This window comes from Trachinotus anak, unplaced genomic scaffold (assembly GCF_046630095.1).
Source record: "Trachinotus anak isolate AG129_WGS33_773 ecotype Australia unplaced genomic scaffold, CSIRO_AGI_Tana_v1 ptg000010l, whole genome shotgun sequence".
In the NCBI taxonomy this organism is placed as follows: Eukaryota; Metazoa; Chordata; class Actinopteri; order Carangiformes; family Carangidae; genus Trachinotus; species Trachinotus anak.
The window spans coordinates 25653748-25676992 of NW_027273861.1; the positions used below are offsets into that span (position 1 = coordinate 25653748).

Genomic DNA, 23245 nt, shown 5'->3' on the forward strand with positions numbered 1-23245 from the left:
CTGAACAGGACCACCCACAAAGGGACAGGGATTTACTCATGATAATAATAAATCCCATCGAACAGTTCATTTATCTCCACCGTCTGAAAATTACCTACATCTCTCTGCTTGGTTTTTTTCCCTCCCAGGCCTTCAGAGTTTAACCCCGACCACCCAGGGTGTGGCTGGGAGGCCTTCTGGGGACAGTTACCAGCTGCTGGTGGCAGTGGTGGGCTCGGTGACAGTCACCTGTGTGACTATCCTGTTGGCACTGCTGGCTCTTTTCTTCATCCGCAAGACGCTGCTCAACCGTCGACGCACATTCACCTACCAGTCTGGATCAGTAAGAATACACCAGTGTTACGCTTTGATGGTTTTTCCATCAGAATTTCTTTAAAGCTCTGGTTTGACAAAGTGTGAGGTGTTTGAAAATGCTACTTTAATGTATTTGTATTTACTACAGTGCTTAAGATTGTTTATGTCCCCAGGGTGAGGAGACTATTCTGCAGTTTAACTCAGGAACTCTGACCCTGACACGGAGGCCCAAGCCCACCCCAGAGCCCCTCACCTATCCAATCCTCGAGTGGGAGGACATTAAGTTTGAAGATGTCATTGGAGAGGGCAACTTTGGACAGGTGTTTAGACTCTTAATGTACTTTCTGAAATGTGAAATGTTTCTCCTGTGGTCGCCATCCTTTATGCACAGGGTCAAACATTTAAGCTAACAACAGTTTTTTTTAAACCAGGTGATCAAAGCCATGATCAAGAAGGACGGCAGCAAGATGAGCGCAGCCATCAAGATGCTGAAAGGTAATTCTTGGACACATTCATGCAAGAAACATCCACAGATGTGTGTATATATCCCACGGAGACACACTGACACACAGAGCCAATCTAATTCCAGTGGAGCGCATTCTCTGACTGGTGTGAAAATCACATTTCCACTGAAGCTGCTTTGTCTAACAGTGCTGTGTGTGGTGATCTTCCTGCAGAGTTTGCCTCAGAGAATGACCACAGAGACTTTGCAGGGGAACTGGAGGTGCTGTGTAAACTAGGCCAGCATCCCAACATCATCAACCTCATCGGAGCCTGTGAGAACAGAGGTGAGTCAGTGACACCTAGTGGCTTTCACAGATATTGATATGCTTTCAGGTTTTGGGGTTTTAATGGAACATAAATGGATATGATGGATGGTACCGTTATCAGGGATAGTGGTTCACAAGTCATTATATATATATATATATATATATATATATATATATTCTGATGGGCAGTAGCAGATTTTTAGAAAGATGGGCTCCTGCAAGTTATAACTGATGAAAATCTTCTGGAGACAGAAAATACATTTGCATATATTGTGGGATTTATAGTGCTGTATGTCATTATTGGCTTTACAAAGAAATGACTGTGTCGGTGTTCTGCGTACAATATCCTAGTTTTCTCTATCCTTATACAGCGAATTACTGTCCAGTTTGTAGCACTGCACATGAACAGGTTAAATTCTTCCCACTTGAGATCTAAGCAGACAGTCCCATCCCATCTGATCCTCTGTCATCTGCACCTGGAAATCCCCTGAATGTGTCCAACCTAAATAATCCCCGTCTGCCAGAAGCATTTTACACAATCACATTTGTTTGATTTGTCCATCTGCCTCACAACCAAACTGTATTTATGTAGTTGTATAAGGTTTCCTTGGCCCCGCTTCTTACCATGAAGTATCAGTTTCCTCCAGCTACATGGCCGATGGCTTCTACAGTGAATAATTGAATTGCTGGTGTTTGATCAAAGATTGATACCATATGAGAGCGGAAGTCCAGTATGGAAAGTACATAAGTCAGGACATTACAAAACCAAATCAGCCTTGAAAAGCAAACACCTGACTAATTCAGAGTGTCTCCCAGGACTCAACTCTGAAGACCTTCACTCAGCTTTACATCTGTTGTTCAACTCAGGTTCACCTCTCAGAATTCAACCACAAAAATATAAATATACAGCCTCAACTACAGCATACTTGTGATCAACATAGTTTTGAACAATTACATATATCATACAGTATACACTCATACATGTAGTATTTTTTCATTAAGTACCTACTCTCCCATCATTCTTTTCTATTTTGCATTAAATTGCATCAATCCATTCAGGATGGTTTGATATATACTGTTTTCCTCTACAGTATGTTAAACTACTGTTCATCTTTTTTTTGTGCTTACAGTCCCCTATGCATATTACTTTTATGAAATGACTGGCTCATTGTTAAACAGATAGTGAGATAAAGTAATGAGGAAAGAGGAAGTGGGTAAGAGGGGAAACCAGTGAAGTATTGAGGGAGGAAAGGAAAGGAAGCAAGTTAAAACGGAACAAGGTAAGAAAATAAAGAAGGAAAGCGATCAGGAGGAGAATACTGAATACAGTTTGCATGGGGTCTCACTGTGCTGCCTCTCTCTTTGCGTAGGGTAATTCCTCTGGGAGACGCTGTTAAAGTCTTTTATTGCAACAGAAAAAGTCACTGGCTTACAGTGGAAATACAGGCTGTTACTCAATTGCTGTTTCTGGCATTTGAGTGTTTTCTTGCTGCACTTTTTTCTGATTTCAGGTTTTTTATTCATTTGATCCACTGTGCATCTGTCAAAAAAAAGGGAGATATATGATGTTGTTTACTTCTTGTGCACTTTCTCAGCTTACAGATATCTGGAACAGATTTTCTCTTCAGATATCAGCATTGTGAAAGAATTAGGTGTGTTCAGGGGGACAGGAGAAGGAAATGAACACAGCAGATATTTGATAAATACGCAAATGTCACTGGGAAGATAAAGAGTGAAACACAAAATAGGCAGCAGACTTTGGATCAGCTACTATAGCATAAAACTTTTACTGGTCTCAAGTCTGCTCATCTACATGATAAACATTTTCCTTAATGAAAAAGAGACAAGAGCTATGTATTTGTAAGATGGGAAACCCCACATACAGTATGACACTGGATATTAGCTAATATACCTGGAAAGATCTGTCTCTGTTTCATTTTGAGCAAAGAAATGATTTTGGAAAATGTTTATTACAGGAAACACAGCATATCCTGATTAGCATAACCTCTTGTTGCTGAAAAGGAACATAATTGTATTCTGTAGTCTGTCCATTTCCCTGTTATTCTTTCTTTCCACATACAATATTGAAAACAAGCACAACTGCCTCATGACCTGCAGGAACTCTGGCTGACATCTGTTAACAAAGCCTCAGCCATCTGGTTGAGCTCTGTGAGGATTTCATGGTCTACCTCTGTCAGTGTCAAGACAGAGCTCTTGAAGGCCCAGCCTCTTAACAGGTGTAGCTGGGTCTCTTCCCGGGTTACTGCAGGCAGGCCAGCCAAGGCCTGGAAGAAGAAGACATTCCCATTGCGATGGTCTGGCTGAGCTGCTAACAGCTTGTACAGATAGAAGATAAAAGGTTTATTGGCAGGAGCCATGAGCTTTTCAATGATGATGAGACCTCACAGAGATCACAGCACACCAAACACCGGGTGGAAAAAGGGTTGAAACTGTGTGGTAATAAGAGAATGTGGTAAACAGCAACCTCTGTCCCTCTGTTTGCTCCAGGTTACCTGTACATAGCCATCGAATATGCTCCCTACGGTAACCTCCTCGACTTTCTGAGGAAGAGTCGTGTGCTGGAGACCGACCCTGCCTTTGCAAAAGAGCACGGCACTGCCTCCACCCTCACCTCCCAGCAGCTGCTGCAGTTCGCTGTCGATGTGGCCAATGGGATGCATTACCTAAGTGACAAACAGGTAGGAGGAGAAAGAGTGTGTATTTGGGTGGCTGCTTGTGTGTGTGCTGTGTTCTTATCTCTGTTCTTAAAGTCTGATAACAGGCTTTTCATAATTTTCCCCTATGACAGTCAAGTTGACAATTTCAATATCAAGGAAAAGTTAATTAAATAACTTTTCAACATATATTTAGAAATGGCCTTTTAATGGGGCAGAAGTATAATTATGTAATAAAACAAATTATACATTTATAACTGATTGCAAGATAATTTAAATATTACATAAACTACCCTTACTACTTCCTTAATAATATACTTAATACAGTACTCTGTACGTGTAACAGAGCTGACAGTGTTAAGGATATTATTCAAAAGAAGATGCAATAATTGAGCTTTGTCATTATTACTGTTGCATCATCAGGATATTACACACCATTCTACGTTATAAGTGTCTCAAGTGTAATAATGTGCTTGTGTTATGTTACCCAAACTTATTATGACATTAGAAACTTGTTTATATGTTTGGTCCACTAAGATGGACATTTTATAATACTTACTTTGGCTTAAATCAACCAGACCCAGATATTATATTATGAGCTCCTACATTGCCGTAACAAACAAAAAAATGTTTTCCTTACTGTACATTTGTTCATCACAATATGTTGAAGCTACACTTTCAATAAAACAAAACAAAAGAAATGTATTTTTTGCATGCATCAGACTGGGATAATAACGACTCTCTTTACCTCCACTGTTGTTGCATTAGTTCATCCATAGGGATTTGGCTGCCAGGAATGTTCTTGTAGGGGACAACCTCGTGGCGAAGATAGCAGACTTCGGCTTGTCCCGCGGTGAGGAGGTTTATGTTAAGAAGACGATGGTGAGTGATGAGGACACTAGTTGTTTGTGAGAGAAGGATTTTTTTTGTGTTCCATGTATTTTTCACACGCCGGTAGTTGTAATGTAAACATTTCTCACACACTGAAGACACACATTGTCTGGGAAACAGCAAAATCCTGATGAGTTGCACTGATAAATGGTTAAGAGAGGATTGCTGCACATAATGTAAATTTGTGACACTACAGTGTAATATCTCTAGTCTTTCACTTTATTCAAAAGTCTAGTTTTCTTGAAATAGATTAAATCAAATGCAGTTTGATTGCTGAGAAATGTTTTTATTGGTTAGTTTTAATCTCGTTCGGATTGGTTTTTCAACTGATCTTGTCAACAAACCACCTGTAGAGGGCAGTGTGTAATGGTGGCACAGCGGCGTCCAGCATTGCTCTAATAGGATGTCCATCATGAGCTTTTAGCACCACAGCAACAACCTGCCACTTTATAATACAGATTTAAGCTTATTTCATTGTGTATTTATTGATTTATGTCTTTGTTTCATTTTTGATGCTGTATGTCATCACACAAGGCAGAGGGTTTGACATGTTTATTTGGCTTTCAGGGGAGGCTGCCTGTGCGCTGGATGGCCATCGAATCCCTGAACTACAGCGTGTATACGTCCAAGAGTGATGTGTGAGTTACAGTGTCACATCATCTGTCAAACTAACATTTAACTCTTGCACTCACTGCAACAGGTGGAGTTATTCAGGCCAGAGTACATTCACAGAGGGCATTTCAATATCTAGAGTATATATGTCTTTATCGATTTTACTGCAGTTCCAACATGCAGAAATATTTCTGAGAACTTCATGGGTGAAATGAGAGGCATGGCAGGAGACACGGCAGCTGTTAGAAACATTGGTTAAGTGGTTATTGAACACTTCCTGAAGTAGATAGGTACTGTTTTCCGACAATCAGCAGTCTCTAATCAAAAACTTATAATCGTTAGCCTTCCCTCTCGTTTATTCTGTAGCTTTGGAGGAACGTTATTGAAATTACTTCATACTCTAGTGAAGTTTCTATTATGTGCACCACAAAGTGCCTTGCCACTGAAAACAACAAATCATCCGTCCGTCACTGGCAGAGTGATAATAGTGTGCAGTGTAACTGATAAGCACAGCCAGGAAACCTTGGGTACAACTAAGCAGACAGACTCAGACGTTGGTTTGTCAACTGGAGCCTATTTATACACAGTGGAGAACAAGCTAGAAGAGCGCAGGACAGCTAACGGAAGAAGTGTGCAGGCTGCCTGTAGAGTCTGAGAGATTTGTAAAGATTAATAAGAGAGAGGGTGTGAGGGCAAGACAGAGAGCAAGCTGCGTGACAGGGCGAAACGTACTGTACAGAAGAGAAGACTTGAATTAAATTAGGACCAAGGGGGGAGGCAGTCGGCGCAAACAGTGCTTGTCTGCCCATATGATCTACCACACAGTATTGTGACGTGTGTTCAGTTGCTAATCAGATTGCGTGCTAAAGCTGAGATCTGCACTTTGATCAGTAAAATGAAATATCATCAAAGTCCTCCCGTGCTTGATTATTTAAATATTCAAATGGCATCATGCATTTTTTTCCCCATGCAATGCATTGTAAAATCAGCTTTTTAAAAAAAATCAAATTAATTTATTAAAAAGTTTCAACTTTTATATTATCATGAATGATCAACAAACAAAGTCTGAGGTGACTTTAAGTCAGTTATTATAAAAATCTTATGCATTGGTCCTTTTTCTCTTTATGTCTTCGCTAGTTTATTGACATTTCTGTCTCATCTTTGTATCTCCTCTCCCAGGTGGTCCTTCGGTGTTCTCCTCTGGGAAATTGTAAGCTTAGGTAAGTGAGTACACAAGTCGAAATGACCCAGTGGCTCTCAGCACAAAAGCTTTACCATCTACTCCCGCGAAAATTTGTAATACTGAATACAGTATTACAAATTTCTCCAGTGATCTTCAGTGTCTACTCCTACATTTTAGTCTTTGCTAAACAGCTGATGAGCAGTTCTTCAGGTTTCGGGGGATCTTGCAGTTTTTTTTTTTTGCAATCTTATCGACATTGTGTTGTGTTTTCCTGTGTTTGGATTGATAGTAACACAGTAGTTACGATCCTTATCATTACCTTACCCACAATCCCCATCCTCAGCATGATCATAAACTGTTTTCTAATTTGTGTGTGTGTGCCTTAGGTGGCACACCATATTGTGGGATGACATGCGCTGAGCTTTATGAAAAACTGCCACAAGGCTTCAGGATGGAGAAACCCAAAAACTGCGATGATGAGGTGTAAGTGTTCAGAACATTGTAGCTAATGATTAGCTTATTCTGTTTTTTTTTCTCCCCTCTATTTTACCATATTCATGCATGTTTCTCTCTCTGTCCAGCTATGAGCTGATGAAGCAGTGCTGGAGGGATCGGCCTTATGAGAGACCCCCCTTCTCCCAAATCTCTGTCCAGCTCAACAGGATGCAGGAGGCCAGGAAGGTAATGCTGCTTTCACACCATGCAGGCAAACAGGGAAGAATAGGAAAATGTCCTGTTGTTGCCATTTGGGACAACATTCTTCCAAGATGGTTACCCCATTGCTACTAGCACAGTAGTAGGTTTGCCTCCTCATGTTGCAATGAGAAATGGGGCAAAAGGAACCAGCATTAAAACACAGATCATGCAGTAATATGCCTGAGATGCATTGCCCTTGAGTTTTTGTCAGTTTTTAAAATGTATAACCACAAACCTCCCCGCCATCTTCCAGGCTTATGTGAATATGGCTCTCTTTGAGAACTTCACCTACGCTGGGATAGACGCCACGGCTGAGGAGGCCTGACTACCAGCCCCCCCAGACCCTAGAATGCCGCGTAGCCCCAAGAGGAAGTCCCGAGGATGGTCGCCACGTTACTGCCACCTCCCTGCTTCTCATCGTCGAGACAGGAGGACCCGGCGCACTTTCAGAACCACCCAGCTATAGATGGAGGACTGTGAAAGGACACTGTGTGGAGTGCGGTGATATCAGTGGTATTAGGAGATGTGGAGTATTGCTGGGCTGGGATGGAAAGATGCGATTGCTGCCAACCTTTTGGGAATTGCTGACCCCTTGCCATGAAAAACCATCCCCAGAAAAAAGACCACAACATTGTACCTCTTGCTGTAACAAAGGCTACAATGCTGGACCCTTTTCTCTGAGTGTTGAGGGGAAGTGGCAAATAAGGAGCTATGTGACTTGCTGAAACACCACAGGGTCTGTGGGGTGTCAATGCTGGACTTTGTTTTCTCTCCATTACTCTAAATGGAGAAGGAAATCTTTTCATGAAGATGAAATTAAAAGGCACAGTGTGGATCACAAACATTCAGGTTCTCATTCTGTTAGAAAAGGACGAAAGACATTCAATGTAGCACTTAAGACCATTCATGCAATCTGTGTCTTTTAGTATTTGCCTATCACTGCCATGTGAATGTAACTACTATTGTATATACTTTGTCTCTTTTTTAAGAACACATAGGTGTTTCAAAGCCTCCTATTTGAATGTAGTCAGAGTTACAGACTAATACAAGTGCAACCATAATAGAGGCTCAGTGTGTTGCATGCAAAGCTCAACCACAAGAGAAGTCGTCTGAAAAATGCTACTAATACAGGGCTGCTGCACAGTCTCTCTACCAGCTACCAACATTATAGTTTACCTTTAACATTATGCAACCTAACGCAATGTATGGTATGTATCCATCACATAAGACTGTACAGTATGTTTTCATTAACTGGTTCCTTGAATAAAGCTTTTGTGTGATGACTGGACTCATCAACACAAGTAGTTAAATTTACACTGACGACAATGACTTTGGCAAGGATTACGATGATGTGTCTGTTTTGATGATGTTATTGTTGTTGACCTGCTTGCCAGCGAGCATGGTGGGAAACCGCAGGCCAGGCTACTGGGGGCCATAGTGTCCTTGGAGAGTTCAGGAACACTGATCTCCCCTGCTGCACTGAGCTGATCTGTCACTGAATTTCCTAGACAAGCTAACCACAGGCTTAAAACTGTCTGTCACACATGGTCTCAGTGGGCCAGCTTCCTGATGACTCCTGCACACAGACACAGGCTATTTTACTCCCATGTTTGAAAACACAGTTGGCAGATTATTAGGTGCACCGAGATAAAAATCAATGCAGTCTAACACGACTGTCCTGCAATAAAACCTAATTTCATTGTCGTTATAATGTTCAGTTTTCCTTGAAATTGTTTTTAAGAGGTGTTGATTCAACTTCAGGTCATTTTGGAGGCTTGTAGTTCGTGCTGCTGTTGAATTGTTTCACAACATACAGACAGGTGTTTCTGTCATGTAGTCTACCCCTCACTGATAAATGGGGTGGGAAAAAAATAATAGAAACACAATTCAGTGCACAAACTGCAGCCTCCAATATATGACCATAAGGTTGAAACAGCGCCTTTCTAAAACAGTGTGGACACAAACTTAGCATCCAAATATATATATAGATATTTTATCATCCTGGGCACATACAGGTGGCTGCTGGATAAAAAGTTGAAATAAAGTTTGTTTTTTTTTTGGATGAAAAGTAGCAGATAAAAGTTTACAGCTTGCTAACTTTCACTACAAACCTATACAGACCAAGTGCATCTATGCGAGCAGTTAGCAACATTTACAGCTAGCTTTAGCTTTAGCTTTAGCTTTAGCTTTAGCTTTAGCTTTAGCTTTAGCTTTAGCTTTAGCTTTAGCTTTAGCTTTAGCTTTAGCTTTAGCTTATGTTTCCTGGCTTCATGCTGTCACCAACAACAAACTGAAAACATGTAGCAACTCACTCTAATGCGCCGGGAAGCTGCTTGTGTTAGTGTTTAGAGCATTATGGCCACAGGTAAGGACAAGTGGATTCATGTCGCAGTGGTTCATGTGGACATTTGGAGTTTGTTAGCAGTGATAATGGGTCAAAGCTGCCACCAATTTAGCCCCATTGGTGACCCCAGCATCGCACTAATGGATAGTGGGGTCCAAACGTTACTTCTTAATGGTTATTCAGCAGCTGGGTGTACCTTCAAAATGATTTTTCTTCTGATCACACAGGTGTTTACTGTTCGTCCGGGAATGATAAAATGTTAGCAGGAGCTAAGGCCGACGTTTCCCGCAGCCACCGCATTGTCCCGCGCCTCTCTGCTAAGCTAACACCGGCCTCGGCAGGTTGGTGTAGTGCTCTATAAACATTGGCTTCAGAGGTTGGTTGGTTTTTTTTTGTGATTTTGTGATGCAATGTTGCCTGAAAAACATTTTAGAAACATTTTTGTAAGCTATATAAGCTATGTAATGTAAAGCTATATGAAGCTAGTTTACGCTAACTGACACATGGAGTGATTTTTAGTCTCTTGTAATTGACCTTTAAATCCAAAGTGAGTACAGGGGCCTTCCTCCGCCATGGAGCAAGCTGTGCTTCTCTGAGCCATCCTCCAGCTTTCAGGTGGTGAGTATTAATTAAATGTGTGTTTCCTCTTGGAGTAATTACTTTAAATATATGTCATACACTTGACGAGACAATTTGGCCAGTTCATATAGTTGCCTGCTGATGATTTTTATCACCATCGGACAGGGAGGATAGATTATAAAGCAGTGTTTGGCTTGGCTCAGAAATCAGCCTTGGAACTATATTGCATACTATATTGCATTGTAGTTTTTAAACTTACCCACCTTTCTTATTAAGTCTCTTATAATAGGCACTGATATCCAGTGGTCTGACTCTTCCCTGAGTTATGAGAGTGCTTCTACTGAGGAAGCCTAAACATTTTTACATTTTTCTCACAGTCATTCCAGGCTCATCCATCCTGTTTATCATCATGTAATGAAGATTCATACAGATGATAACGATGTATCTGCAAATCATCTACTGGCTGCCTTGTTTGCAGTGCCTGTCATGCGGCTGTTTGACCCTGAGGGTTTATTGTCATTTTGGAAATCTGGGTTTTCAAAGTCAAGAAGACACTTCTTGGTTGTGTACAGCTTTCAAAAACAGCTTAATCAAACAGCCATCTAGGCCCCACTGTGCCAGTAAAGATCATATCAGTCTGTGGTCAGCACCCATTTGCAGAGAAATGTGTTTTCCTGGTACAAAGTGCATTTTGAGCTTGAGAACCTCATCAAGAAGAGAAAGTGTTTTTTGACTGAATATGATAGTCTTTAGTAAACAGTAAGATCTTTCCATGGCTGCCCGATTGGACATCAACATATTAACTGTTTTTTGTAAATTTTTAACAGTTAACATACAGATCACAAGCACAGATGACGATGATCATAGTAGTGGTACATATTCAATCTTATTATAGTTGAGTAAATAGGGAACAGTGTGTGTTTTAAATACCTTGGGGTGGCCTCCTAAGTTGATCATTTGGTGTTTGTAGCAGGAAATAATGTCATAGCATGAGCAGTGTGGTGGATACAAGCTGTATGTTGGCAGGAGGTATTGAGATATTGTTAAACAGTACTGTTTGGCTGGATAATAGCTCTCTATGAGGGACAGTGCTCAGCTGAGAGAAAGTAAGCTCTTCAGGAGAAACAATTTTCATTCCTTCATGCTGGCTGAATTTTGTGGTCAAAGGTCAAGGTCATTGTGACCTCACAAAACATGTTTTTAGCTGTAACTCAAGAATTCGTATGCTAATTATGTCACAGTTGAATATAAATGTTCAACAAAAAATGAAGATGTGACAGGATTTTATATCCAAATGGTCAAAGGTCATTGTCTTTGGGACATAATAATAATAATAATAATAATAATAATTAATAATGTTCTGTCCCTCTTGCCATTATTAAACAATGTAACTCAGGAACAGAGCATGAGATTGTGACCATATTTCGTGCAACTTGACTGGTTGATAGAGGCATGCAACCACCAGGCAGTACGTAATTCCAGTTGTAAATAGATTAGTGGGCATTCAGTGTGTTTCTGTAATGAAGTGTAAGTGGCCTAAGTGGGTTTGACCTTTGGTAATGTGGAGGATTCTCCAGATGTATTGGTTGTTATGATTGTCTGCATTAGCTGGTGGCTAAGAACCAATGATATGTTGAGTTGTCCTGAGTAGCTGGGCTTTTCAGTTCTTTAGAGATGGCTTCAGATTGCACGTGTATTCAGTTCATTTGGATTCACGACTATCCTAGACTTTTCGAGGTGCATCCTCATTTTTCGATGTGAATGACTCATTTCAATGTTCGTAACTGTTATCATGGTTATATCATTAAGTTTGAGATAATGTAAGCAAAAGAAATAAATTCTACTAGAAGTTGATGATTGCATCTACATGTAATGTACTTTAATAAGTATACATTGTATAGACTTTCCATTTTCATTTAATTAAGACAGATTGAATAAAACAATTTTTAATATCCGGTTTTCCAAACTTACATCTGTTGTATGGTTTTTATCTCACAGATTATGCAGACGGTAAGACAGGTCCCTCAGGTTTAAATGAACTCCTATTGTGGACCTCCAAAAAATGTTGTCTGTAGCAGCCATTCAGTGCATTCACATTGATGCTAAATCCCAGTGTCCAGTCATTGCTCATGTCTTTTTTAAATGTATAAATATGAGTGCCCTGCATGTAGACTGGATTAGTTGAGGTATGTATGAAGAATAGCACCTTGCTGGTATAACCTGCTGTTTTGCAGTAGTTCAGGATGTGGTAAATCAACAGAGATAATCAGCAGAGGCTGTTTGGGCAAGTTTCCTTATGTGGCGTAAACACGTTTTTTCATCACTGAGGCATTACGAATCTGATTGAGGCTTTGATAACATCTCTACTGAGTGTTCTCTATTCCTAAATTTCCAGGATGAGGGCATAAAGCCTTTTTAATGTCTCACTCCATACCTTTGATTAAAAAGCTTTTCTTTTGAATTGGAACATTTTATTTTAAGTAAGGAAGGAACTGTAAACCCAGAGAGATACACTGCCAATCCCTGCTTTATTCACTTTTTTAACATTTTGTTGTGTTGCAGTCTAAAAAAACTGTTCAAATTATTTTTTCCCCTCATCAATATACACCCAGTATCCCATATGACAAAGCAAAAACAGAATTTTAGAAAGTTTGTGCAAATTAATTAAAAAGGAGAAAACGAAATATAACACGAGTATTCAGACCTTTTACTCTGTACCCAGTTGAAGCGCCTTTTGAGGTGATTATGGCCTCGAGTCTTCTTTTTTGTACACCTGGATTTGGGGTTTTTCTGACTTTCATCTCTGCTGGTCCTCTCAGCCTCTGTCAGGTTGGATGGAGTCTCTCAGTGGACAGACATTTTCAGGTCTCTAGAGATGTTTAATTGGGTTTTCCAAAGCAGCCCTTGAGTTTTCTTGGCTGTGTGCTTTAAGTGTCATTGCACTGTTGGAAGGTGAACCTTTGGCCCAGTCTGAGGTGCTGAGCACTCTGGATCAGGTTTTCAATGTCTCTGTACTTTGCTCTGTTCACCTTTCTCACAACCCTGAGACAGTCTTCCTGTCTCTGCTGCTGAAAAATACCCCCACAGTACAATGCTGCTATGACCGTGCTTCACCTTTGGGATGATATTGGGCAAGTGAGCTTTGGTTTCCTCCAGACATGATACTTAGAACTGAGGGGAAACAGTTCAGTCTTGGTTTCAGAGAACCTTGTTTCTGAGAATCTTAAGGTGCTTTTTTGCAAACTCAAAGCGGCTTTTGTGTGTCTTTCATTGAGGAGAGGCTTCCGTTTGGCCACTGTGGAAGTTTCTCCACAGAGCATCTCTGAAGCTTGGCCAGAGTGGTGAACCTTCAATGCAGCAGAAATTTTTGTAGCCTTCCCCAGAGTTGTGCCTTAATACTACTCTGTCTCTGAGCTCTGCAGGCAGTTCCTCTGACCTCATGGCTTGGTTTTTGCTCTGATATGCATGGTCAGTTGTGAGACCTTATATCTAGACAGGTATGTGCATTTCCAAATTATGCCCAATCAACACAGATGGCCTTCACTCGAGAAACTGGAGGCACCTGAGCTAAATTTCAAGTGTCTGAATACTGTCAATGTATAAGTCAATGTAATATTTAAATTTTTCCTATTGAATAAATTTGCAAACACTTCTAAAATTCAATTTTGGCTGTGTCATCATGGGACACTGAGTGTAGATTCATGAGGGGAAAAATGTATTTAAAGGTTTTTGGCATTGGGCTACAACATAACAAAATGTGGAAGAAGTGAGGGGGTCTGAATATTGAATGCACTGTAATGGACTGAGACTAGACTACTAGATTTCATCAGCAGTAGTACCTCCTGTTTATTGAGTCAAATCATTAACTCAAAATATATAAATATACAGCATAACTTGTGTTTCCTCCAAAACTGCCTTTTTCTGGAGCTTACTTCCACTGTACATAAAGTATGCTTCCTGCTGACACAGTTTGTGACAATTGGCCAACCCTAAGCACTGCTTAACCCCACCCACTCATGCCAACTCAGTATTGCAAAACAGACAACACACAATACTCATACATATGGGCAGGGGGATGTGCTGTGTTAGTTTCAGTGCCTTGTGGTGGTTTAGGATGCATAACACCATATGATGCCCAAGTTTACCATGAATGTGTCCTGCAGGTGGATGATGCTCTTTATTAGCTTGTGGATTCAAGTGGGCTTTGTGCCTGGGATACATTGCAAAGATGGAACTGTCAATCACCTGACAAGGGAAGGTAGGGATTAAGGATGATTTATTTTGCACAGTTGACATACAATTTTAAGTAATTCAGTCTAATGAAGACCTGCATTTTCGCCATTTATTGTTTATTAATGATGAAAATGTTGAATGTTAACTACAACCCCCAAAGTTGTGTGTTTTGTAGGATGTGTTTACCCTGCTTAGCTCTCGAAGGCACATGTATAGTTTAGAGATGGCTCTGAGACCTAGGTCAGCTCTTCATGCTGAAATAAACACTCTCCTCAGCTGTAAGAATCTAAAAAAAAAAAAAAAACTTGCCAGACCAAGCCATTATGCTCCCTCAACTGTTGAAAGTTTTTAAGTCAAGTTTTCTCCAAGAAATGCAGAACCCAATCCAAATCCCCTTTGAAAAAATGACTTTACTAATTACTCATGCCAGAGTCTTGCATTATACTATTGATTTTTCTGCAAAGTGAGCTGCTTTGAGAATTGGGCCACTGTGAAGAGTCCAACTTGGGGTTCAATCCAACATTCAGATCTCCTCCACAAATCATAAGGCCTGAGGTTTAGTTAACATTAGATTGAAATTACATTGAAAAATTGCTTTAAAAAGGACCAGCTTGCTCCCAGTGGTGCATATATTTTAGAAAGGTGACTTCAGTTCTCTCCAGTCTTCCCCCTACCATAATGTGTCTTCCCTTCCTGTCTTTGGTTTCAGACTGCCTAATTAAACCCTCATAACTCTCACTCCCCCCTTCTAGGTCCAGATTTGTATAAGGCTGAAAAGACTTAAAAACCCATTCCTTTAAGTTCTGCATTGGCTGGTTCTGAGAGGTGTTTCTTGAAGGAAAAACAATTTCCACCTTGTCTTTGCCACTGTATGATACTACCTTAATTAAACCTGGTGTTACTGTATTTATTTGAGGGTATCTACTCTCTTGTCTCTAAGCTAACCTTACACCTTTTGCTACACCAACAAACTCCAAACCAAATTGAAACTTTGGACCTTGGAACATGTTGTATAATATAGAAATGACCCCATGACCTGAGGTCCTATATATGACCCTGTGGGAGCTGAGATGTCTTGATGGCTCTGAGGTATAACCTTACTCTCCCACTGGGGTAGAAGGCCCTCTATAAGAAGAAATAAGCAGTAATAGATGGTACTTACAGCCCCCTGTATTACATAGTGGACAAAACAGATAATATGCATAGCGAAGAGGAGAGTTCATGTTGAACTGGTCATTTTTTAAAGCATATAATGTCATAAAAGGATATAAATGTGCCCCGATGGTGAACATAGAAAAATATGTTTCTGCTCCAAAGGTTCTCCTAAAAACACCCTGTGTCTTCCTCTATCCTGAACGCGAAGTGGGTGTCTCAGTCTCTTAAAAATGCCTTATTTGATTTCCATCAGCGTTTCACTGTTTTCTTGGCAAAAGCCTCTGTTCTTGAAGGATCACGTCCAAGTTTGCCCTGCTCTCCTCCAGCTGTTGCCTGTCTGTGGCTAGATGGCTTATGCTAGCACTACACTAATCCACATGGATTTTGTAAATCACGGTGTGCTGTGCAGGTGCTTCACCATGGATTAACTTCATCTGTTTTCTTCAAGGCTTATTATGTGACCCTACTATAACTTTATTGGACTGTAAACTGTTTATGGCCAAGTGGCAAGCGCTGTAGATGCTAATTGCGGGAAGCTGCTAAGTTAGGCTGCTATCTGCATGGCTGCCCGGCCCCCAAGTCCCAATATGCAAGATAGTTTGTATGTATGAATGAGTCTGGTTCCCATGTTGTTGTGACAACATTTTTTGCAAAACAGATCTTATTCTAAGACACTGACTTGTTGCAACAATAGAATAACTACAAAATACTATAAAATACTATATTGATTGACTTTGGGGGAATTGTTCTATTCTACCAGTCATGTATTATGTTTGTTGTGTCTGGAACAGATGTTTTGCTCTTAAAGGATGAGAAGGATCCTAAATGTTTCACCCGGACAGGATGGGATTTCACCTGCTTCTTTGAGACTGCAGACAATAGGACTTATGATTTGCTCTACACCCTTGACGGGTATGTTCTTGTTCTTGATTGTGTTTTGTATTTTAAGGAAACTCAGAGAGTACCAGTACAATTCTTAAAAAGTACTTTGCTTCACATTGTTGATGAATTTTTCATACTCCATACACTAATTTTAATATGACTGACTTTTTGACCGCACCTGGTCTTTATCAAGGCCAAGTATTAGTCTTATTAGTAAGCACTTCGAACTGCACTTACCTGTATGGGAGATGGTATTAATGTTTTATTGGTTGAATAATACATATTGCAACGTCTCTTGTGTTTCATTTGTGCCAATCAAGCCCGCTGAAAGAGAGTAGGTGTGTCCAGAGACCAGAGGAGGGAATGTTCCTTCACATCTGTGTGTTTCCTTCAGAAGATGTTTATATGTATGAGCAAACACAGTTAGAAGTCGTGGAGCACAGCACCAACACCAGGGTCTACCGTCGGAATGTCTCTGTGGAAGACCACTGTAAGACATTTCTTTTAACAATATTTCCTTCCTCAACAAAAAAGAATTAAGCACTTGCTGAAAACCTTGTTCATCATGAAGTTAAAGCATGTAACTTGTACTGTACTGCATGTAACTGCTACATAGCCAATTAGGTCATTCATACATACATACAATTTGTGTGTAAACCCAAGCCATTATTAGTCTTAGTGATTTTTAACCATCACTTGTTATTCATAATTCTCGCTGTTTATCCCCCACTCTGTAGGTGACGATGGGTGCATTCGGACCCTATTCTCAAATGATGACTTAATTATCAAACACTTCTTTCTTAACGATTGTTATGAATATTTTTCCTCCCATCTTTTTGTTTCTAGTTCTCCTTGATGCCCCCTACTCTGTGTCTTTAAACCAAAATGGCCAAGCAGGGCAGCTGCTGGTTTCATGGCAAACAAAGATCCCAACATACTGTGTAGATGTAATGAATAGGATTCGATACTCCTCCCAGGGGCTTGGAGAGAAGACGAAAGAGGTACACACAACTCTTCATTCGATTGTCCTTCTAAAATGACTTTGAAGTCAAGATAATGAATAGTATGTGTAAACATAAACACATTTTTAATGTAATATAAAGAAGTGCTAGTTAACATATAACAAATGTATATTGTCTCTCTAGAGCATCTATTTTGGAGCCTCAGAATTGTTTTTTTGTTTTTTCTGTTTAATGTGTGTCAAGACTTGAAAGATAGGAAAACATTTTTTATAAAATGGGTAAAATAAATTAAGTTCTAAATTTATTTTATCAGCTAATCAGAGGTTAGTGGAAAGTTTAAAGCTTAATATTTGTTTTTAATTAAAAGTATTATTTATTGATGTAATCATCGACTGATAATCTTTTACTGCCTTTTGTCAGTTTGTCGGTTATAAGACAGATTTATTAATCAATGAAACACATCAGTGATTTGTTTGTTTTCCTTTACTATGACAAACATGTTTATTGCACTAAACTCCATAGTCTATTTTTAGTGGTGTCTGTTTGTTCGTTGAGTATTATAGAAACATTCCTTCACCTACAGGACTGTATCAGTAATTACAGTGGGTGGAAAAAAAGATAGATGAGTAATGTTGCAAAATGTATGATGTTTGTGATTTCTACAGAAAAAGATGTCTAAAAATACTAGAGACATTCTAGACTCTCTGGTACGAGGGGAGGAGACTGAGGTCCAGGTCACTGTCAAATGTGCCCCTAGTGAAAGTGCAGGTCACTGGAGCAGCTGGTCAAGCCCCGTGCGAGCCATGGTTCCCCAGAGTGCAGGTGTGTTTACATACTCATTCATACATAAGAGTATGAATGAGTGGATGACTGAGTAGGAGTTGGTTAAAATTATCCATAGAAAAACATTGCTTTCTCTTATTTCATAGATGCAATACTACAGTGGTAAATTTTTATTTATTTTTTTTCAGATGATATTTCACTAATGTGCTACACCTCTGACCTGCAAAACATCACCTGTCAGTGGAACGGGAGCAGATACGGTGTGGAAAAAGTGTACAAACTTTTCTACAAGATAGGTCTCAGGTAGCACAAAAGTCACACTACATCCCATCAGTGATTGCTTAAACTCCTCAAATCTTTCTGCTCGTGTAATGGCATGTTTTATTCAGTTTTATTGCAATACCAAGACTTTCATTACGTCCTGTCATTACTTTGAGCAACAAAGACACAGTGTTGCAAACACTTTGCCATGTATTTCTTTCCTGTCATCATTCCTTCATTCCTCATCATATATTGACCAAAACAGTTGAACATAATGAACACTTCCAGTCAAAAGTGTTAGAACACATTTCTTCCAGGTTTTAATTGGAATTTAAGCCTTTGAAGTCCGGTGAATAACCTTAAATGGTGCAAAAGTAAGTGAGGTCATAACCAAACTTTGAAGATATCAATTGAGGATTGAGGTGTTCTAAAACTTTTGACCAGTAGTGTAGCTGCAAGCGTAAAACAATGTGTTTATTTCTTTTGAGTATATGTTCACTTTCTTTGGCTGGGATTGAACATGATATTATGACCCTTGCAGTGAAGAATGGACTGAGTGCCTAACCAATGGGACGTTCACTGACCTGTGTCATTTCCGTGGAGATGAGTCCAAAAAGATCAGGGTCAAACTCAGCAGCACTCCAGCTCCACTCAGCAGAACCTTCTATACTCAAGCGTTTACACTTAACAAGATCAGTGAGTGATTTTTTTTTTTTTTTTTTCCTTTTGGATGTGCTGGCTGTTTTTAACTTTTTGATATTTTTTATTAGCTAAATAATTTTCATATGATTTGATGTCCATAGAACTCGGACTTATTTGTGGTACAACTCGTTTATAATACATAGAAATGTACATGTATTAGTATGTAATATAAAATCTATCTCATATATGAATCAAATGCCAGATTTGCTCAAACATTCACGTCACATTAAATAATTTGTAATATTCAACACACCCTTTAAAGTGACTCATATCTATGGCACACTTTGAAGGTTAGCAGGTTAGCTCAGGAGCTTCTCAATACAGAAGTCAGATGATCTAGGTAGATAAGGTCTCTTTCTTACCTCCATTACTTGTGGTAGACTGAATTTCTCAGTTACTGTAATAGTAAGAGTCTAACTACAGCCTAATTACATTACCTCCTCTTTACCCATCAGGCTTTGTCTGCTGACAAATTGTGTGTGCTGTGTATTTTCAGTCAAAACGTCCCCACCAAGTCATCTGAGAGGAACACTGAAGAAATACAAGTTGTGCTTAAAATGGGAGGCTCCTCTTCCGTCTCTGTCGGCTCACCTGCAGTATGAAGTTGGCTGCCAGACCAGAGAGGGTGAAGCATGGCTGGTAAGATATAATTTTCAGTAGCATTATTTATTTTATTTTAGTAGTTTATTTTTCAATGTAATAATATAATATTATAGAATTGTGTAATAATAAAGATATTTTAGGGCCATGTTAGGATTGTTTGTTTCTAAAATATGTTATACCATAGTTATTTGTGTTCGCTCAAAACTTCTTGCATTTCCCTTCCAATTTCGTAAGTGTTCACTCATCTTCCAGATATATTACACATTTTGTACATACATTAGTATACTTACATTGGTATACTTGTGTCATTTTGATGGCATAAGGTTTTGATTGTAAAAACAAATTATGTGGCTGGTGTCATTCCTGATATTATCACCAGATGGTGCCAAAGCAAATAATTTTCAATTTTACATGGAGTTTTTTTTTTTTTTTTTTTCCCCCAAAAAAATCAGCAAAATGATTAATTGGTTGCAAGACAATGAAATGTCCAAAAGTGTGTCAAAAAATATATGTGCAAATGTGACAGGAATGGATAATAATTCCTTTTAAACACAGTATTGTGAGGGAACATGAATATAATTGAAGGGGAATACAGTGAGACAGTGATGATAATGTTAATATTGAATGTCAAATCAACCTTTTTGTCCCCAGACAGTTTCCTTAGAGGGACCAGAGACTGGTACATGTATAGGGGTTTCAACAGGGAAGCAGTACAACTTTAAGGTCAGAGCTAAACCTATTGGGTCCATATACTCAGGCCACTGGAGTGACTGGTCGGATGTGGTCACTGGTTACAACCACACTGATTTAGGTAAGCTCCCACTGAGTGTGGCAAAAATCAGCATAAAACACATTTGTTTATTTAATAATCCCCAACAATTTGCAGAAAAGATATCAATTGTAGTGGTGTATAAAATGTTTTTTTGTTACTCAAATAAAAATCCTATATCATTCAAACTTTAATGCAGTATAAATAACCTTTTCAGGCATGTTGCCCTTGCTGTGTATCCCTGCCACGTTAATGGTAACTGCTCTCTTCATTTACATGTACTTCAGGTAGGATCTTACTCCAGCTCATTCATAATGTAATCAGTCATTTACTGTACTAGGATTACACGACAGGGAAAAAAAAAAAAAAAAAAAAAAAAAATTCTAACATAATGTGACAGCCACCTAACTCCATTTTTAAAAAAAGTGGTATCAATTTGTACTGTACAATGGCTCAAACATTTTTGTAATTTTCTCACATTTTATATCCTACAATCATTTCAAATACTTTATTACTTTATGTCCAAAGAGTTTACCCATTCCTTTTACTGAATGTCTTAACGACACAGTTTAAAGATGCTTTTCATATCTGTTATGTTTTATGTCTGTTGTGTTTTTATAGGAAGCTGAAGCAATATTTTTGGCCACCGGTGCCCAACCTTGACAAAGTCCTACAAGTCTTTCTGACAGAGATCAACCGGCAGAAATGGGTAAATTACTTAAATAATGTATGATGCATGAACTTTATTTTTTTCTAGTGTAAAAACAGAATTTAGCCATATGATGCACTAGAAATGTATGTATATCAAAGAGGATATAGATAATCTTAAACGACACAACCATTAAGTATTTTGTACTCACTCTACAGGATCCTCCACTCACAACAAAGCAGTGCTGTGAGGAAACCACTGCGTCTGTGGTGGAGATAATGTCTGAAGATGAGGTTTCAGGACTGGGGAAGCAGTTAGAGGAATTCACCCAGCTCCTGTCACCAGAGGGAAGCCTCTCCAGCGGAGAACAGGTAGATGGAAGCCCTGGGACAAGTGTCTTTCCAGACTATGTGACTCTGAACAAAGACAGTACCATTGTTTGCCCAAACGGAAACAAGTATATGTATGAGACGGTTGGAGAGAAAGGAGTCCCGGGGGTGGGGGATGATCTCCAGACATTTCAGTGTTGCTGCACTGATGGTTCTGTTTGTGTCCCACCTTGCTTAGGCAGCGACTTTCTGAACCACTCCTATGTGCCTCTGGCTGAGGCTGCAGACAGATGTGACTACAGGGTCACTCCTGCAAGGGGACCAGGCAACCTCTATACTAATTTACCCTGCAGCTGAACGTACAGTGGTGCAGATTTTAATGTATATAATGCGCTTTCACACTGACATAAGAATGCACAGAACATTGATCAAATGGAAATATAAACTTAGATTAGTCGACTAATCTTAAAGTAAGAAAACAGTCAGAAAGCTGTCAGAAGTGCCGTGATGAGCTACGTTACCTTTTCAGACCCAGCAGCATCACAGCATCTGTGGGTAAACAGATTCATATTGGTTTACCAAGTGTGGCTCACATTAGCATTACAGATTGTACCCATGCAGGTTAAAATCCACATACCTTGAATGTGGTCACACATTGTACCAGTTGGACGCCTACATACAGGCCAAAAAACAGCCAAAACAACAACAAACTCCAGATAACAAAATGGAGTCTTGTTTTAAAGAGAGGTTGTGCAAAGAGATCCGGTGTCACCCACATTTATAAACAATACAAGACAGCCAAACGGTGTTAAACTCCTGGCCCTATACTCCTATTCCTGTGTGGCGCGTTATCGCCACCAACTGTGGAGTGTGAATCAGGAAGTGCACATGTGTAACAACTGTGGTAGGACTGGACCTACATGTTAAAAAATGTATATCACTAGTATTTCTGGTGCCGACTGAAGAGGGTAGCAACATTTAATTAAGTTGACTAATCGTCCACATCCCCATTTACCATGCAGAATGTAATTACCATTGCAGTATCACTGGGGCTAATTTTGATCATTTGTCACCTTTGATAATGACTTTTGGAGATTAAATGCCAGGAATGCAGCAAAGATTTGTAGATAAAGTACTTAGCTGGACTAATCAGCATTTGAAAACAAGAATATCACATTTTTATTACTGTTGATGCTTTTGATTCTAATACTGTTTAAGATATTCAGACATATATTATGTACTACTTTTTTGGTTGAAACGGTGTAAGTCTTTCCTCCACATCAGGGCTGGAAATTTTCACTGCTTTGTCTTTGACCACGAGAGGAAACAGCAGCTCAGAAGATACTTCGTGAGAGTATTACTGAGGACTGTATTGTACAGTAAGACCAATTACCAGTGATCTGTGTACTCTTAATTACTGCTCTACACTTAGAGTAATCTGGATAAAAAAGTAAAAAACAAAAAAAAAAAGAAAAAGAAATGGAGAAACAGAAATGTAAGTTGCCATGATAGGGACTTTTTTGTTTTTTTTATCTATCATTTGAATGTAACTTCCTCTCAACATCAGTTAATGTATATATTTTATTACTATTCTAAGTGAATTGCATGAGAAGAAAAAGAACAGTAATCAAGTTTTTCAGATCTTCTTCCACTGTTTTTTTGTCATGGTTTGTTGTTATACTCATTAATACTGTATGTATCTTTTGTGGATTGTTTTTAATGAGTTCCTCAGAATCCCCCTTTAGGAGGCTGACATGAACATGATGTGTAGCCAAAATGCTTTACATTATAACTTGAGGGTTTGTATTTTTTACAATAAATATTAAAAACCCTCTATTTTCTTCCAGTGGCATTCACACTTTCTTGGGTACAT

General features: G+C 39.3%; 2 protein-coding genes across 8 annotated transcripts in view; both read left to right on the top strand.

The window, feature by feature from the left end:
* The window catches only part of tie1 (tyrosine kinase with immunoglobulin-like and EGF-like domains 1), a 41375-nt gene extending 32940 nt beyond the window's left edge, over positions 1–8435 (top strand). For all 3 annotated transcript variants that reach the window (XM_071486409.1, XM_071486408.1, XM_071486410.1), the window contains 11 exons: positions 129–322; positions 468–614; positions 726–789; positions 972–1082; positions 3573–3763; positions 4508–4621; positions 5198–5268; positions 6422–6462; positions 6812–6908; positions 7007–7106; positions 7375–8435. In XM_071486409.1, the coding sequence (XP_071342510.1) occupies positions 129–322; positions 468–614; positions 726–789; positions 972–1082; positions 3573–3763; positions 4508–4621; positions 5198–5268; positions 6422–6462; positions 6812–6908; positions 7007–7106; positions 7375–7446 (1202 nt within the window). In that variant the 3' untranslated portion in view covers positions 7447–8435. The remainder of the gene's footprint in view (positions 1–128; positions 323–467; positions 615–725; positions 790–971; positions 1083–3572; positions 3764–4507; positions 4622–5197; positions 5269–6421; positions 6463–6811; positions 6909–7006; positions 7107–7374) is intronic.
* A 130-nt stretch (positions 8436–8565) lies between these two features.
* mpl (MPL proto-oncogene, thrombopoietin receptor) lies at positions 8566–23218 on the top strand. 5 transcript variants are annotated; one of them, XM_071486415.1, is made up of 16 exons: positions 8566–9486; positions 9693–9806; positions 10014–10083; positions 14208–14302; positions 16224–16344; positions 16635–16804; positions 17161–17315; positions 17942–18098; positions 18248–18362; positions 18862–19016; positions 19519–19661; positions 20277–20436; positions 20612–20681; positions 21016–21103; positions 21262–21414; positions 22657–23218. In XM_071486415.1, exons 1-16 carry the CDS (start codon positions 9477–9479, stop codon positions 22684–22686), a joined length of 1806 nt encoding a protein of 601 aa, XP_071342516.1. In that variant the 5' UTR covers positions 8566–9476; the 3' UTR covers positions 22687–23218. The 5 variants fall into 5 exon arrangements, with proteins under 5 accessions (XP_071342516.1, XP_071342512.1, XP_071342514.1 ...); XM_071486411.1 differs by having other exon boundaries at positions 21262–23218; XM_071486413.1 differs by having other exon boundaries at positions 8566–9841; positions 21262–23218.
* The last annotated feature ends 27 nt before the right edge of the window (positions 23219–23245 follow it).

Excerpts from the sequence above, each read along its gene's own strand:
- mpl (XM_071486411.1), top strand. Across the intron at positions 10,084-14,207 it reads CATCCTCCAGCTTTCAGGTG|GTGGATGATGCTCTTTATTA; the intron begins GTGAGTATTAAT and ends TGTGTCCTGCAG. Across the intron at positions 18,099-18,247 it reads CATGGTTCCCCAGAGTGCAG|ATGATATTTCACTAATGTGC; the intron begins GTGTGTTTACAT and ends ATTTTTTTTCAG.